We start from the raw sequence: 18,466 nt of genomic DNA, 5'->3' as shown, positions 1-18,466 counted from the left end.
AAAAAAAAAAAAAAAAAAAAATTCAGCATCCTTTCATAATACAAATTTTTTGCAAGCTAGGACTAGAAGATTATTTTTTTTAAACTGAGAAAGGGCATTTTCAGAAAACTTAACAGCAAACATCACACTTCACAATCAGAGTGACTGCTTTCCCAACAAAATTAGCAACAAGGGAAGGATGTCTTCTATCACCAGTCTTGTTCAATATATTAATCCTAGGAAGGACTAACAAGGCCAGGAAGGAGGGGAAAAGGCATAGATTGGAAATAACACTGTCCCTTTTCACAGCCAACATTGTTGTCTGTGTAGAAAACCCCAAAGAATTAAAGAAAAAAACAAAAACCTAAAACTAATAAATCATTTTAGCAATGTCACAGGATACTAGCACAAGAATCAACTGTTTTTCTATATTACAATAGGAAAAAAAACCAGAAAAGAAAAAAAAAAACAAAACCCTGAGATTCTTGGACATAAATTAAAACATATGCAAAAGCTGTTTGCTGATAACTACAAAATGCTAATGAAAGAAACTAAAGAGGATCTAAATAAATTAAACATACTGTGTTCATGGACTAGAAGACTCAACATAGTAGAGATGTTTTCTTTCTCTTTTTTTTTTTTGAGACAGTCTTACTCTGTTGCCCAGGCTGCTGGAGTGCAGTGATGCGATCCTGCCTCACTGCAACCTCTAGCTCCCAGGTTCAAGCGATTCTCTTGCCTCAGCCTCCTGAGTAGTTGGGATTACATGCATGTGCCACCATGCCCAGCTAATTTTTGTATTTTTAGTAGAGACAGGGTTTTGCCATGTTGGCCAGACTGGACTTGAACTCCTGACCTAAAATGATCCTTCTGCTTCAACCTCCCAAAGTGCCAGGATTAGGGTAGAGGCATGAGCCACCACACCTGGCTGAAATGTCGTTTTCTATAACTGTTCTACAGACAGTGCAATTTCCAATCAGGACTTTTTAGAGAAAGTGCCAAGCTAATTCTGAAATTTCTATGGAAATGCAAAGAAACTAGATAACAACAAAACAACTATGAAAACAAATAAAGTTGGAGAAACTACTTGTTTTCACACTACCAAAGTTTAAGACTTACTATAAAGCTACTGCAGTCAAGATGGCATAGAGCTGATAGAGACAGAATAGGTTTAGAAGCAGGGCCATAGAAAAATGGCCAACTGATTTTTGAAAAGGTGCAACGGCAAGTCAAAGGAGATTTGTTCAACAAATGTTGTTGGAAGAACTGGATATCTATATGCCAAAAGTTTAACCCCAACATAATTCTTACACTTTATGCAAAAATTAACTCAAAATTGACCGTAAGTCTAAGTGTAAAATTAAAAACAGTAACACTTCTAGGAAAAAAAAAGAGAAAATCTTTGTGACCTAGGGTTAGGCAAAGGTTTTTGTAAACATGATACTAAAAGCATAATTCATAAAAGAAAAATTTGATAAACTGGACTTCATCAAAATCACAAACTTTTGCTCTGGGGAAGACACTGCTTAGAGAGTTTGAAAAGACAAGATACAACTGGGAGAAAATATTTTCAAATCACTTATCCAGCAGATTTGCATCTAGAATACATAAAAACCTCTCAAAACAGTAAGAACATAACCCAAATAAAAATGAACAAAATACTAGTAAACCAAAAAGATACAGATAAGAAACACGAAAAGATGTTCAACATCATTAGCCATTAGAGAAATATAGATGAAACCTGATGAAAACCATGATGAACCTGACTATTAAAATGACTATTTCTGTATCAATACCACATTGCCTCAACTTTAATAGCCATAAAATAAACTCTCACTATCTACTATCTAATATGGATAAGTCACTATTCTTCAAAATTGCTTCACCTATTCTTTGCCTTCTCTCTAACCTAATTCTAACCAAACGGATCTCTAGAATACCCCAGAGAAAAATCAAACTGCTAGGTAATAATTTCAATGAATTCAAACTGTTGGTAGCTTTCTGAATCTGTGCAACACTACCTTACACTGTCATTTAGGCAAGAGGACAAGTTTTATACCCATTTTATCAATGAGGAAATAGACACATGGATTCCAAATCTAAAACGCCAAATGATAGCACCACAAAGCAAGAAAAGAGCCAAACTAGTACCCAAAATAGAACTTCCGATCCCCAGTCCAGTGTTCTACCCTTGAGCCAAGTTGAATTCCCAGGGTCCTGTTTGCTTTTTACCTACATAGAAACCATCTCAATCTCATTAGGTGGGGGGGAAAAAAAGCAAATTCCCTCACCCTACCCCACAAACGGAACATGAAAGATATTACGAAAAATTTTTTGAGTCAGCCATAGAAAAGAAATGGGAATCTATATGAAATTTTAAAGAATAAAAAAATTTCAAATGTTTTCCAGACATAAAAGCCTAGCAACCATTTTAATTAGGTGTCACAGTTAATTATAAGATCAATGAATGTTACAGATGGGCTTTTAAAAATCATAATTAACATCCACTTAATGAAAAACACTCTCTCTTCTCCAGACTGCATAATGAAATACAAAATGAACTACATTTAAAATTTTGTTAACTATAAAAACCTACCTATTCAGGGAAAAGAATTATAAACAGCAGATAGCTCAAAGCATAATTTTATTAGCACTTCAGAAAAACAGTGACAACAGTTTCTAAGAACTTGCATGTTCATTTCCTGTATGTGAAACCACAAAAAAGTTTGAATATTTTATAATATGCATTTACTTTATCACCTTTTTTGAAGACCATTGTGCTTCCCCTCTTTTTTGGCCAGGAAGTAGAGTAGGAGGAAGACTGTTTTCCAAGCTCTCTAACAAGTTTCAAATTTTAAAAACAGACTTCAGTAAAAAAGGAATGTTCTAAACTTTTCAACCTATTTTTATAATGCCTATCTTAACTAGTCATAATACACTTACTTACATTATTTTCTATAGGTAGTTTCAAATTACAGGTGAATTTTTTTTTTAACCAAGTTTTAAAAAATTTTTTTCTTTTCTGCATTAGTCATATTCTCGCCCACTTTACCACCCAAAGACTTTTGCAGTCAGACTCCTGGCAGAAGGTTTAGAACATTCTGCTGCTGATAAAAGAGAAACCACCACCCACCCAAGACAGCAATTGCCAAGTGTTTTTTGGTTAAGAAAAATTTAAGGAAATTCAAGTCAAAATTTTTAAGCCAACCACAGAAAATAAATGGGAATATGTATGAAATATAAGAGAATTTTTAAAGAATAAAAAAATTTCGAATGTTTTCCAGATAATAAAAGCCTAGCAATCATTTTAATTAGGCATTACATTAATTATAAGATCAATGAATGTTTACAGATTGGAAACTCTTCTGTTTCCCTTAACTGCAAGTAAACTACTTCCATCACTACAGGAATACAAAGAAATATTCTGACTATTGATATACCCTAGATGTGTCTTTAAATGTCAAGAATCTAGTTTAAATTTTTTTCATGTTCAGGTTATTCGTTTCTAATATTAATTAGTACATAATATGAACTGACCCATATGAAAATAAAAACATTAAAAGTATAATTATGGTTTTCATAGAAACTTATAATCCTAAGAAAGAAACAATGCATGCAAATTACATATAAAAATAAGCATTGATACAGGCATATCATTGTATCTGAAAGCAAAGAAAATTTTCACTGTCCTTGAAAATAGTGGAATGAATACATGCTTGGAACTGTACACGTTCTGAAGAAAATTAATTTTTAAAGTTGGAAGAAAGGCTTTGGAAGTAATGGTGCTGGAGGATTAAAAAAAAAATACACGTTCCCTTAGAATTGTGTCTGAATTTAAGTTTCATATTCAAACAATTATGACAATTCAGGAAGGAACTAACCTAATCTAAACCAGTTATTTCTAACTTACAGGCTAAGGAGTCAGTGGAAGAGTTGCCTGAATGCACATACTCCAAGCACTGTCTGTAGTCTAAAACATCTCTGCTCCATTTTTCTAACATAAACAGATATTATAAAAATAAAATACAAAATCTTTTAAAAGCATAGTAGTTTTCTGTCATATATAATTTCAATCAACAATTACTAAAAGTACAATTGTGTAAGTGTAGGGTTTCTCATATTCAAAACAGGTCAGGGGCCTTTAAGCTAATGCACAAGTTCCTTCTGGCTCCAAAATTCTTTGATTTTAAAAGATGAAGAACTCTTAACGGTGAATTCTTTAGAACTATTCCATTTCTATAAGCATATATATATATATATATGTATATAAATAATGCTTGCTAAGTGCCAAGCATTGGATTCTTTTTCAGAGATGAATAAGACACGATTCCAGACCCAGGTTCAAATTGGCAGGAGGGACAGATACATAAACAAATAATACAACCTAATAAATACTGCAGAAGAAATGTTTCAAACGCGTTGGGAACACAGCGGTATCAATTCACCTGCGGGGGTCTGAGAAGACAAAGATTTATGATTTGGGTTTTGATAGGTGGTAAAACAGAGGAACAGTAGGCATTCTAGACAGATACTACTGCATTTACACAAGTACATTGTTGTCAAAGTGCATGGCATGTTTGAGGAAACAGACAGTATAGTCTGGTATGGTCAGATATTAAAGCAAGATTAAAAGGTAAAATGGATTGGGACAGACTGTAAAAGATCCTGAATGATGATGTACTTAACAATTACGATTTGATTCTGTCAGCAATATGGTTACTAAAAAGTTTAAGGAAAGAACAGAGATAAATATGTATTTTAGAATAACTCTGGAAGGACTGTAGTAGGGAAACCAGTGTAGGGCAAGGGGCAACTACAGTAATTCTGGCGAAAGAAAAAATAATACAGTGCAGTGAGTGGAAATGAAGAACCAAGAATGATTCCTGGTTTTCTAGTTCGGATAACAGGACAGATAAGGAACCATTATCAGGGATGGGACAGAGAAGGACTACAGGAAGAGAACCAGAAAAAAGTAATGCCCCTTGGAGAGCAGTTTCAAGAAACAAGTTATCTTCATCAAACGCTGCTAACAGGTGACTGAAAGGGTCCCCCGTCCGGTGGTGAGCTCGCAGGTGGGTAAGGCAGCAAGAAAGCAGATACGGAAGATGTGTCCACAGGGTTAGGGCCAAGGCTTTTCATTAAACTTTCTGAACAGCAGCTCCATTAACAGGAGCTCGGAGCCGGGGGATGCGGAGAAAAAGTCCGGCTCCCGGGAGCTCGGAGCCCGCGGCTGGAAGTGGCCGAGCCGGCGCCGGTGGTTCCAGAGGCGCAAGGCACCGGCCTCAACGAAGGACGCCCGCGACTCGCCCACCACCGCTCTTGTCCCTGGATTTAGTCTACTTACTCTCCTCTTAGTCCCTCGCAGGCTTCAGCTGTGGCGATCCGAGGACTCAATGACTCAACCAACCCGGACCTATGCACCCAAGGGAAGAGACTGCGCGCCCCTAATCCGCCTCCTTAGCGAGCAGACGCAGAACCAGACAGAGTCAGCGGAGGGGTGGCCGTAATGCAAGTGGTGTTCAGCCCCATCACCGGCTGGGGAGACACCTCCGCCGACCGCCTCCGACCGTCGCGCCGGGAGGACTCCAAGCTCGCGAGATTTCCTTCCTCGCGTTACGGTGGGGCAGAGCCGACCCCTCGTCGGTTTGCGCGAGCAGGCGGGGCGGAGCCCTTTTATGTCCCTCAGTAGTCCTCCCCTCTCAGGTTTTCACTAGGCCTCTCGCAAAGTCTCGCGAGTTTTTCCAGGGGAAAGCGGCCTGGGTGGAGAGACCGAGAAGGGGAGACCGAGTGGGTGGGCCCTACGTTTAAGGTGCCGTGGCTGGTTTAGCCAGTGCTGTGGTTGGTACTTCGCTTTTTGGGAGGCTTTCGGGTCGCCCAGATCCTTCTTCCCAATGGGTGACTGGGAAAATTAGCGGGTGGAAAATCTCGAGGGGTGGAGGCTTTTTTTTTTCCTTGGCCCCGCCCTCTTCCTGTTCGGGGACTGAGGCGCCTGGCCCTCCGAGGGGGAAGGGAGGCTTGGTGGGGGTGGCTATCGGAGAGCGCTGTGCGCACGCGCGAGCCCGAGTGTGTGAGTGTGCACGCGCACGCGCGCTCCTGCACTTAGGAAGCCTGGGAAGGACCGGTGTTCTAGGAGATGATCGGGGAAAGCACAGTCCCCTGTCTGTGACACCAGCCACTCCCGACTGTGCGCTGACTCTCCCCACCCAGCCAGCAGCCTTTTCCAGAGAGGCTGTGGTCCATAGCGTCTGTTCGTTTTCACTTCCAGGACCAGGCACAAAAGTAAGCGAACCTCGAACCTGAGGTCTTCCCTATCCGCTCACCTTGTATTTTCCACCACCTACCCTCCAGCAAAGTGGGTCTAGAAGGCTTCTCAAAGAGTTTTGCATGAAGGGGAGATACGTCTGAAAGCAGGAGGTGAAAATAGCTGGATCTTAAGAAGTCAGTTCGTTTTGATGAACACTTTGGCTTTGCTTGCCATGTGCTTTTCGAATGTGAATTGTCTATTCAGTATAAGATTTTGTTAGCAAAGCAGGGGAGTACCATATGCTCTGTTTTAATAAGAAAAAGTTTTAAAAGTTCCTCCTCCACACCAGTGTGATGGTAGCAACTAAGTTTTTCTGGTGTGCCTGGTAAATTACTGTGATGTTCAAAAGCTAAGGGAAGAGTGTGAAGTTGGGGTGCTTATCCTAAGGCGAAGACCTGATATGCGTTATCTTAGGAGATGTTTTATCTTTGTTTTGGCCTTTTCTTTTGCTGTCACTTCTCTTTACTGTTAATCCCCAGTCCCCCTTTTTCAGAAATCTTCAAACATTTTCCGTGGAGGGAATCCCAAAAATGCTTTCTTGGGGTTTATATGTGACTAATGTCAATTAGGAAGGATCATAAAAGTGTATTTGAAGAGTATTTGTCATTATGTTTGGTATATGTAAGGGAATCAAATATAATTAAATGTCAAAATGTTTTCTTCTGACAGTTTTAAGTTCCTTTTAAAAGCAAAATCAAAAATGTATGCACTGGTAATTTTGTCTGTGCCTGGTAGAGTGACAGCCTAATATGGTGTGTTGATACAGTTGCTTTCTGGTTATGACTTAATTAAACTGTCCTTTGTGGACAGATTTCTTTGAACATATTATTCGTGTTCCCCAGCAAGTCTTCTTGAGGGAAAGACAATCTTCTTGAGAAAATTAGAAAAAATTTAAGATATTAAATGTTATATATAAATATTTGGTTAATATATTTTCCCCTTACAGGTTAAAACAAAATGAAGATTTTTTCTGAATCTCATAAAACAGTGTTTGTTGTGGATCACTGCCCTTACATGGCAGAATCATGCAGGCAGCATGTGGAGTTTGATATGCTTGTGAAGAACAGAACCCAAGGAATCATTCCTTTGGCTCCCATATCTAAATCATTGTGGACTTGCTCAGTAGAATCTTCCATGGAATATTGTAGAATCATGTATGACATATTTCCTTTCAAAAAGCTGGTGAGTGTAAAATACAAACAAAATCATGATTTTGGGATGTACTTAATTGCATAAATGATTTTTTTGTATATGAATTTGCTATAGATCATGACTTCAGTACATAAAAATGTGGTACAGAATGCTGCCCTTTGGGATGAATATATAATGGATATTTAATTGGGGCCAGTAATAATAACAGCTAATAATTATTGAGCACTTACATGTGCCAGACATATTTCAAAATGCTTCGTATTTATTCATTTCTTTAATTCTCATAACAGTCCAGTTAGGTAGGAACCGTAATAATTGAAGCAATATTCAAAATCTATAACAACCTGTGTAGAACACAGGCTGACCATTGAGAGCTGTTGTCAAACTGTGCTGGCATGTATCAGCTGAGTGTCTTATTGCTTCCTGTTGTAGATGGAGAAACTGAGATAAAGAGAAGAAACCTGTCCTAAGTCACATAGTTACTTAGAGGCAGAGCCAGAGTTTGAACCTAAGCTGGCTGGGTGCTTGTAGTTTTAGCGAATATATACTAAACTGCTGTACGGTTTAGACATATTAGAAAGAAATACTTTTAAGAGTACTGAGTGGAAATAGTTTATCAGTAAGAAGAGAAATTGATGATTGATAGAAATTCCAGGTATTAAAGTTATCTTAGATTTCAGTATCTTAAATGTCTGATTTTGGGAAAGTCATTTGGATAGCCACAAGTGGAAGACTTGTTTTCTGTCTCAGCAGCCTAGGCTGGGACCTAGCCAATTCTTAGACTGAGGAAGGTAGGGCAGTAAAGGTGAACATAGTCCAATATTATACATTCAGATATATTCCAAATTAAAATATAAGCCCTTCTTAAAATTTGTGTGCATTCTATGTAGGATAAAAACATATAATGAGAGGGAATATAACTGATTTAGAGCACAGGCATGGTCAGCTACCAGCAGTGTGACTTGGATCATTTCTTAATCTCTCCAAGCCTCAGTTTCCTCCCATGTAAGTGTAACATTTGCTTCCTTGTTGTAAGCTTTAAAAGAGGTAAATCTAAGTAAAGTGGCTTGTAAAATATGTCCCTGTCAGATAAGCCTTTTGGGGAAGGAAGGAAAACTGGTATTTCATGGATGTATAGGAAAAAAGATCATAGATTAGATCATATTTTCCAGAGTAAACAAAGAAATCTAACCTTCTACCCAAAAAGGAACATGGGTCAGAATCATCATTTGATAAGTTTTCAAAAATGGTTCTTGTCATTATCTTACCTGATAGCAGATAATTTCAAATTTTCAAATTTGCATTTTTACTTTAAAACTTAGCAGAAAGTCTATATCCATTATTTTGGCTTTCAGTGCCCTATATGATACAGCTCCTGCCCATTTCTCTGAGTTTGTCTCCTCCCCAACTGCCTGCTCTGACTTTCACTCTTTCAAGGGTATATGCTTAGAGGACTTTGCATTTGTTGTTTGCTGTACCCAGATTGCCTATCCCTGACTTTTACAGTGGCTGGTTTCTTTCATTCATTTTGGATTGCCTTCAGTCACCACTTCTATGGAGAGCCCTTCTCTGACCACCCAATCTAAAGTAGCTAAGTTATTTTTTATAGTATGTATCACTCTCTGAAATTATCTTGTTCATTTATTTGTTTGTATTCTTCCCACAGTGCCCTCTGTCCCAGTAGACTCCCTTCCCCTGACTTTCCCCACATTGTGAGTGACAGAACTTTTTTATTCATCACTCTATTCCCATATACCCAGTGCCAGTAGTAGCACCTGGCATGTATTATACATTTTATAACTATAAAATGAATGAATGAATGAATCAGTGCAACAGTGTTAGAAATTACATGTTATTTTAAAATACATTACTGATTGAGTGAAATTAGAGTTGAACACTAATTGTTTCTTTGGAATTTATTAGGTGAATTTTATTGTGAGTGACTCTGGAGCACATGTTTTAAATTCTTGGACTCAAGAAGACCAAAATTTACAGGAGGTATGATTAGATTTTGAGCTGTGGCCATTTGTAAAAATTATCTAAATGTGGTAATGCTTTTTAAAAAATGACCAATTTTTTAAATCACTCTAGTATTTGCATATAGTGTTAAAATGCCAAGTAATATTAAAAGAAAACAGCTATCTCCATTCTAGTCTTTCCCTACACCCAGCACCCTCAACCAAACTTCCATTTTTTAGCGGTTGTCGTATTTACTTCCAGATTTCTAAGTAACATGTTTTTATTCCTGTTTATTGAGTTATCTATTTATCTACTTATTTATTTATTTATTTTGAGTTGAAGTCTCACTGTTACCCAGGCTGAAGTGCATTGCGTGATCTCGGCTCACTGCAACCTCTGTCTCTCAGGTTCAAGCGATTCTTTTGCCTAAGCCTTCCAAGCTGGATCTGCAGCTGGGACTACAGGCATGTGCCACCTTGCCTGGCTAATTGTGTATGTTTTAGTAGAGACAGGGTTTTGCCATGTTGACCAGGCTGGTCTCGAACTCCTGACCTTCATGTGTGTAATGCTTGCCCCCTTCTCTTGTGTTCTCAATATGAAATATATCACAATTTTTGGTTATTTCAAAGTTACATGTTTGCATAATAACATATACATAAAGTATTATTCACTGTTAAGCCAAGTAATATATATGATTATTTCCTTATACAGCTGTTTATTTCTGGAATTATTTGTTATTTCTGTTTTTTCCCCTTTGTGTGTTTTGTTTTCATAATATCCATTGCTGCTTTTCCTCATACTTCTACAAAACTGCCTAATATTTTGATGTGTTAGATAGTTCAGCAGTTTGATTTTGTCCCCTCAGGAGCTTCTTGGAGCACAGTCTTCTGCTCCAGTTTGAACTGGCTGCTTTCTAGGCCCACTGAACTGCTGTCATTCTTCTCTCTCTATTTTTCAGATCCCATTTTTTTCCTCTGTCTTTATGTAATCTTTTGTTTTGGTAGAACATAACCTCCGGAATTCCTGTAGTTTACCTTGCCCTTTGCTGATACTTTGGGTGTAGAAATTTCATGTTGGAAATAACATTTTCCTCAAAATTTTGAGGGCATTATATACTCCACAAAATTGTAAGTTTTATAGCCTCCAATGTTGAGAAGTCTAACACCATTTTTTTTAGTATAATTTCTCCTTGAAAGCTGTTAGAATCTCAGTGATGTGCCTTGGCGTTGATCCATTCTCATCCATTGTGCTACGCTTCATATTTTCTAGTACAGGAAAATTTCCTTGCATTGTTTCATTAATAATGTTCTTGTCTCTGTGTCTTTCAAGAATACTCATTCCTGGAATGTTAGACCGCTTGCATTAAATTCCTTACTCTTTTTCTCACTGATCATCTCATTGTCAGTCACTCTGCTTTTTTTTTGAAGCTTTTAACCCTTCTGTAGAACTCTTTACTTGATTGTACTTTTAATTTCCGAGAACTTTGACCTATACTCTAATTATGTCTGTTTTCATCATATCCTTTTCTTGTTTTATGGGTATAGTTTTACCTGTAGGCATTAACATTTGTTTGACATTTTCTTTTGTCCCTTTTGTGTTCTCACAGTTCTTTTCTTGGTGAGGCTTTTATTAAATGCCTGCTGACACTTAGCTAGGCAGTCTTATTTAAAAGCAAAGCACTAAATGGCAGATTAGAATGTCTGCACATTGTGGAGTAGGTATCGCTGACTATACTTCATTGTAGTTTAAGCTGATTGTTTGCACTAGGGGACCTCCAAATATTGGAGTTGACAGATGGTCTCTCTGGGACTGTTCAGGGTCTCCAGATCTCTTCTACTCAATTATCTGCATGCTATAAACTTGGTTGTCAGCTCTTTGGGGGCTGGGAGAGGGTAAGTTAAATTTCCTCTGTAGCATTAGCATATATTTCCGATGCACCATAAGCCTCTCATAGATAGTGGCTACGGTATTGGACAGCACAGATAGAGAACATTTTCATTGTCACAGTAAGTTCTGTTGGGCAGTAATGATTTAGTATTTTATCTTTACTCTCTTAATGTGCTTTTGGTATCCTGTTTGATATAGGCTTTACCCATATATCCATGTTTGATACCTTTCAGGTTCAGTTCTTCCGAAGAATGTGATTCTGTATCTGTTTGATACCTTTCAGGTTCAGTTCTTCCGAAGAATGTGATTCTGTATCTTTTAGGGTAGGGGAGAGGTAGTTACTTACATGGGTAGGATGTAAGTAAGATCTGGGAGTCAACGTTGTTCCTTAAACTGACTTCAAGCTATTGACATTTTTAGTATCTTGCCTCACCCCTGCTTTGTTTGGTAATTGGTGCCTCCAGTTTGTGAACTTCTTCTGGATTCTGCAGGGTATATTATTTTGCCTTTTGCCTTGTACTGGCACTTAGATTTCTGTGCATTCAGTCCTATTAAGTTCATCACCACTTTTTCATCCATTTTTATAAATCTTTGTTACATCTCTCGTTTATTGTTGTCTCTTCTTCCATTCTCTTCATGCTTGTAGGTTTATGCTTTCTTTTTTGGTTTATGTTGTTTTTTGTTTTTGAGGCGGAGTTTCACTTGCCGCCTAAGCTGGAGTGCAATGGTGTTATCTCGGCTCACTGTAACCTCCGCCTCCTGAGTTCAAGCAGTTCTTCCTGCCTCAGCCTCCCAAGTAGCTGGAATTACAGGCATCCCGCTAATTTTTATAGTTTTAATAGAGTCGAGGTTTCACCATGTTGGCCAGGCCGATCTTGAACTCCTGACCTTAGGTGATTCACCCACCTCAGCCTGCCAAAGTGCTGGGATTACAGGTATGAGCCACCGCACCAAGCCCTGGTTTATGTTTTTTAAAAAGTAAAATCCCTTCTATTTTAGTGGAGGAAGCAGAAATCAACTCATGCTCAACCAGTTAGGTTTATGTTTTAACATTATTTGTCTAAAAATACTGAGTTATTAGTAGCATATGTTCTTTGCCATTATTTAATTGGGTAGAAGACTTCAGTTTATTAGATTCTTCATTGATGAATATGAACACAAGAAACAGGCTTTAGTGAAATAATTGAACACATTACTTGAATTATTTTATGTCAAAATTTTTTTGTTAATGGGTGCTATATAGTGGTAACAAGCCCACCTGAGGTTTCATTTTTTTAATTTTTTGTTTGTTTTCTTTTTCTTTTTTTAAAATTTTATTTATTTTATTTTTCTCTGAGGTGAGTTTTAAATAGAGCACTTTTAAGGAAAATGTGTTTTATCATACTGTTTGGTCTTAAAATATTTGTGATTAGTATTGTAAGATATATAAACATAGCTAGCCTTTCACTCTTTTGAGGTAATTCACTCAAGCAGGCTTCATTGGCTTGGCTTTGCACTAATATCATTCCAGAATGTTCTTAATACACTATTACTTGAAAAAGCAATTTTAAGAATTCCAATACATTTCCACTGTACTGTCTTTTTTAAATACTGTGAAAGAAGCATTTACGTTTTTCAAAGGGTACTGTGAAAGAAGTGTGAAGGCTTTCTAGCAGTATATGAATAAAAACAAATACAAATCTGTGTAGATTTCTACCTACTGACTGCACCTCTGCAGTGCAGTAAAGGCATGCATTTGATGGATAGGTGTGCTGGTCATAAAGGAATTCCTATTTCTTTCTGCTTTCTCAAGGTGAAGGTACATGATATCCCATTCATTGCTTTTAAATTGTGAATGGAGGGGGAAACTTCAGTTGTGAAAGTAACTATGTGGCAAATCACTGGTGTTCAAGAATATGTGAAAGAATTTACGTTTTGTATAAATTATGTATAATCTTGTCTATGTTTAATGTTTAGCTTTGGTTATCCATGTAACACATTTTCCACATGTTATAGATGTTTCCGTGTCTCTATATCTATCCTATGCCAGTACCATGCCATCTTGATTACTGTTGCTTTGTAGTAAGTTTTAAAATAGGAAGTATGACTCTTCTTACCTTGTTCTTTTTGAAGATTGTTTTGACCAATCTGGGTCCCTTGCAATGTCATGAATTTTAGAATCACCATATCAATTTCCACAAAGAAGTTTGGGATTATGTTGATACTGTAGGTCAGTTTGGATAATATGGCCATCTTAACAATATTAACTCTTCCAATCCATGAACATGGTATGCTTTTTTCCTTTGTTTAGCTCTTTAAACTTCTTTCAACAATGTTTTGTTATTTTCAGAGTATAAGTTTTGTACTTCTTGTTAAATTTATTTCTAAGTATTTTATTTTTATCCTGTTTAAAGTGGGATTTTTAAAAACAATGTCATCTTCAGATTGTTCATTACATGTACATAGAAATACAGTTGGTTTTGTGTATTAATCTTGTATAATACAGGTTTGCCGAACTTGTATATGAGTTATAATAGTTTTTTAGTGGATTCCCTGGGATTTCGTAAATATAGGATCATGTTATCTGCAACATAGAAATAGTTTTACCTTTTTCTTTCCAATCTGGATTCCATCCTTTCTCTCTTCCTCCATTTCTCTCCCTCTCTCTCTCCTTCCCTCCCTCTCTCTCTTTTTCTCCTTCTTCTTTCTTTCCTCCTCTTTCCCCTCCCTTCCTGCCTTCTAGCCTTCTTTCTTTTTTCCTTCTTTCTTATCTTTCTTTCTTTCTCTGTCTCTCTCTCTCTTCTCTTTCTTTCTTTCCTTTCTTTCATCTCTCTCTTCATCACCCAGGCTAGAGTTTAGTGGCTTAACTCCTGGGCTCAAACATTCCCTCTCCCTCAGCCTTCTGAGTAGGTAGGACTACAAGTGAACAGCACCACGCCTAACTGATTTTTTAGTTTTTGTTTTCCTTTTTTGAAGAAACAGTGTCTTGCTATGTTGCCCAGCCTGGTCTTGAACTCTTGGCCTCAAGCAGTTGTCCTACCTTGGCTTCCCAAAGTACTGGGATTACAGGCATGAGCCACTGAGTTTGGCATGGATTTCTTTTCTTTCTTTTTCTTTCCTATGGCCCTGGTTAGAACAACCAGTACAGTGTTAAATTTCAGAAGTGGTGAGAGTAAACATCTTTGTTACTGATGTGTCGGGAGAATTCATCCAGTCTTTCACCATTAAGTATGATGTTATCAGTGGGTTTTTCCATAGGTGTTCTTTATCTTCTTAAGGAAGTTTCCTTCTATTCCTAATTTATTGAGTTTTTTTTTTTAAAGTATGAAAAGGTCTTGGATCTTGTCAAGTGCTGTTTCTGTGTTTATTGAGATGATTGTGTGATTTTTATTTTATTGATGTATGATGTATTATAGTAACTAATAGTTATATATTAAAGAAAGTTTGTATTTCTAGAATAAATCCCACTTGATCATGGTGTATAATTCTTCTTTGTGTGTTACTGGACTTGGTTTGCTACTTTTTTTTTAAGAATGTTCGTGTCCATGTATGTAAGATACATTGGTGTGCAGTTTTCTTTCTTGTAATATTCTTATCTGAATTGCACATACTCTTGTCAACATAATTGTTTTCTCCTTTACTTAGCTAATGGCAGCATTAGCTGCTGTTGGGCCTCCTAATCCTCGGGCAGATCCAGAGTGCTGCAGTATTCTGCATGGTCTTGTTGCAGCAGTGGAAACTCTCTGCAAAATTACCGAATACCAACATGAGGCTCGTACTCTACTCATGGAGAATGCAGAACGTGTTGGAAATAGAGGACGAATAATCTGCATTACTAATGCAAAAAGGTGAGATGTTGATTACAGCAATTCTTTCACTGTGGAAATTTTAAGGTCCTGTTGTAGTTTTTCGAAAAACTAGGGACCGCATGTTTACATGTTTACACTTAAGAATATTATAAGTGACCTTGCTGATTTTTTTTTTATTATTTTGCATTTTAATATTGAGGCTGTGTTTCATTAAAAAAAAAATACTTATCGAAAACTGTTTAGTTGGTAATCATGTAGGTTAATATTTTTTCTGACTAGCTTTTCACTTGTTTGCTGGTATGACTGAGCACACTAAATGTAGTCCTTATTGAAGTAACTTTAAATGTCTATAGCAAGATAATACAGCTGAAGAGTGTTTTGAACTTTTTCTCTTCCTGTTTATTCCTTTAAATTTGCTATATCTTTTTCATGCCATAGTGATAGCCATGTGCGAATGCTTGAAGACTGTGTCCAGGAAACAATTCATGAACATAACAAGCTTGCTGCAAATTCAGATCAGTGAGTATAATGAGTATAACATAAATGAAATCAATATGTTCACTTTGATAGTTATATGTATTTCATTATAATTATTTCCAGTGACTTAAAAGTGATTGGTAGCATTTCTCTGAATTCTCAACTGACTCAACAAATTAGTGAAAAAATGTGTGTTTGATCAGAAACTTTTTTTTCATTTTCCCTTTCACTTTAATATTTTACTTTTCTCCCACAAGAAAGGTGATCAAAGGGATAAAATAATACGTAGATTTATAATGTGTATTTGTTTTGATGGTTTATTCTTTTTTTTTTTTTTTTGATGGTTTATTCTTATAGTTGTGTTTCAGATTTATAAAATGTGCTGTGTATAATGGTCTATGCCTGTTATCCAGCACTCTGAGGGGCTAAGGCAGTCGGATAACCTGAGCTCAGGAGTTCAAGACCAGCCTGGGCAACATGGCAAAACCCTGTCTCTACAAAAAAAAACAAAAATTAATTGGACCTGGTGGCAAATGCCTGTAGTCCCAGCTACTCAGGCAGCTGAGGCAGGAGAATTGCTTGAGCTTGGGAGACAGAGGTTGTGGTGAACTGAGATTTTGCCACTATACTCCAGCCTAGGCGACAGAACAAGACCGTGTCTCAAAAAAAAAAAAAAATTAATATTAATTTTAATTTTTAAAAAAAATTGTAAAATATGCAAGTTGTTCGTGGCATTATTCAGTATTTACCACATCTAAACAAGTAGTTACATTGTGTGACTTTTTAAAAACTTTTTCTATTTCTGAAAAGAAAAATACTTTTTTCCCTTTATACTGACACTAGTACTTTTGATTAAATGTTTGAGTTTTTCTTCCACACCAGTGAATTCTCCAACCCTGTGGATACCAACTGTGTGCCCTACAATTCAGTTATGACACTCCTTGGAGTTAATATAGACCACACAGATTAGTTATTGCAGGTTCAGTTCCACAAGACTGTAGCTCATTTAGACACCAGTCTCGACCAATGGTTCCCCAAGTTACCTACACTTTTGTCTGACTTGGCTACAAATTAGGTGTTTCCACAACCTCATCCTTATGTTTAATAATTTCTTCTGATGGCTCATAGAATTCAGGGAAAGACTTCAGTTTACTGATTTATTTTAAAGGATACAGATGAACAGCCACATGAAGAGGGTGAGGTTGGAAGGATCCAGGTGCATCAGCTTCTGTCCCTGTTGACTTGGGGTGTGCCACCCTCCTAGCACATGGATGTGTTGAAACTCTCTGAGCCCCATACTTTAGGGAATTTTATGGAGGCTTCATATAAGGATGATTGATGATTAACTCAGTATCTAGCTCCTCTCCCCTCTCTGAAGGATAGGAGAGTATGGCTGAAAGCTGACAAGCTTCTAATCGTTGCTTGGTCTTTCTGGTGACCAGCCCCCATTGGGTAGCTGTCTAGGATTCCACTAAAGTTGCCTCAGTAGAAGAAGAGATGCTCCTGTCACTCAGGAAATTCCGAAATGTTTAGGACTACATGTCGTGCCCTCTGCAACTTATCTCAAATGGTTTAATTAAAAAGTGTACATCTACTTAGGTATAGTATATAGAGAAAGCAAATATAGCTAACAGTGACGCTAGGTGAAGGACATATGAGTGTTCATTAAATAGTACTTTTCTTTCAACTTTCCTTTAGGTCTGGAAATTTCAAAATAAAACGTTGGGGGAAATTTTTAGTATTACCATCTTATATTCTTAGAAATAGCAAATTATAGCTAATGGTTAGTATTGCCTGATTTTATCCTTAAAAAAAATTACTATAAGGGAAATTAATACAAGATATATCCATTTTCACTGTTGCAGTTATCTATTGAAAATTATACTTAATTGTAAGAATTTTTTCTTTATTTTATCCTTCAAGCACAGAAAATCATTATTTTTGCATTTGAATTAAATTTGTGTACTCATTAAGTATTCATATAGGTATAGCAATTACATACACTGCCTTTCTAATATTTAGCTTTTGGGTTAACCGTAATATCCGATTACAGCAATATGCTGTTTTAATATGTTAAGGTTTTAATAGTTTACTTGCCTGAGTTCCCTACATACTATATATTCTTATATTTTAAGTGAAAAGTTTCCCTTTAAGTCTTATGCAGATTCAAAAATGTGAGTTGGTCTTGATCCATACTTACCCGGTTGGTGAAGACAGCCTTGTATCTGATCGTCCTAAAAAGGAGGTGAGTATTGAAATAATGAAAGAAAAGATCACTGTGGTTAATAATAAATACTGAAAAGGGTTATCATTAAAATGATCCATTGGCAATATTTTCTGCCAATAAAATATTTTGAGTTTTCAAAGTAAATCTCTATGGCAAGCCATCTAGTTTGGTTCTTTATGATATAATTGTAGATTTTAAAGTGTTTTCTTTTCTGCCTGCTTCTTGATGTTTATCAAAATGTGTTACAAACCATGCATAGTTTGTATTGTTCCTAAAATTTTAATTACTTTAGTGATTATTTTTATTCTATAAAAATCTTTTCTCCTTACTAGAAAAGCAGTACATTCTTTACCAAAAATATATTCCAATAAAAAATTAATTTTGCACATTCAGAGGGAAAAATCTTATTTTCCAATCTTGGTTTTACTTTATAAATAAATTTGAATAAGGTAATTGTGAATATTACCTTATTTCATAAATTTTTGTAGTTAAGTAGTATTTTTAGTCATTGTTGCTATCATTGTGTTTTTAAGTAGTTCCAGTGTAAGCCTCTTTTTTATTAACTTTTTTTGCCTCAGGCCGGGCGCGGTGGCTCAAGCCTGTAATCCCAGCACTTTGGGAGGCCGAGGCAGGTGGATCACGAGGTCAAGAGATCGAGACCATCCTGGTCAACATGGTGAAACCCCATCTCTA

At 36.7% G+C, this 18,466-nt stretch overlaps 2 protein-coding genes across 11 annotated transcripts in view; one reads left to right on the top strand and one right to left on the bottom strand.

Annotated features, from left to right (window-relative positions):
- The window catches only part of FGFR1OP2 (FGFR1 oncogene partner 2), a 27,742-nt gene extending 22,085 nt beyond the window's left edge, over nt 1-5,657 (bottom strand). For 2 of the 4 annotated variants that reach the window (XM_017507041.2, XM_017507045.2), the window contains exon 1: nt 5,324-5,657. The gene's annotated coding sequence lies outside the window, so the exon portion shown is untranslated. The remainder of the gene's footprint in view (nt 1-5,323) is intronic. The other 2 variants (XM_037730902.1, XM_017507042.2) reach the window with 1 other exon arrangement.
- Nucleotides 5,658-5,707: 50 nt separating this feature from the next.
- INTS13 (integrator complex subunit 13) overlaps nt 5,708-18,466 on the top strand; it is a 33,276-nt gene continuing 20,517 nt past the window's right edge. For 3 of the 7 annotated variants that reach the window (XM_017507039.2, XM_017507037.2, XM_037730901.1), the window contains exons 1-6: nt 6,062-6,258; nt 7,230-7,465; nt 9,359-9,433; nt 14,906-15,108; nt 15,508-15,588; nt 17,689-17,791. In XM_017507039.2, coding sequence (XP_017362528.1) covers nt 7,241-7,465; nt 9,359-9,433; nt 14,906-15,108; nt 15,508-15,588; nt 17,689-17,791 — 687 coding nt within the window. In that variant the 5' untranslated portion in view covers nt 6,062-6,258; nt 7,230-7,240. Of the gene's footprint in view, nt 6,259-7,229; nt 7,466-9,358; nt 9,434-14,905; nt 15,109-15,507; nt 15,589-17,688; nt 17,792-18,466 lie in introns of all 7 variants that reach the window. The other 4 variants (XM_017507038.2, XM_037730900.1, XM_037730899.1 and 1 more) reach the window with 3 other exon arrangements.

This window comes from Cebus imitator, unplaced genomic scaffold, assembly GCF_001604975.1.
Source record: "Cebus imitator isolate Cc_AM_T3 unplaced genomic scaffold, Cebus_imitator-1.0 Scaffold367, whole genome shotgun sequence".
In the NCBI taxonomy this organism is placed as follows: domain Eukaryota; kingdom Metazoa; phylum Chordata; class Mammalia; order Primates; family Cebidae; genus Cebus; species Cebus imitator.
The sequence above is the reverse complement of the archived record's forward strand: the minus strand, read 5'-3'. Positions and strand labels throughout refer to the sequence as shown.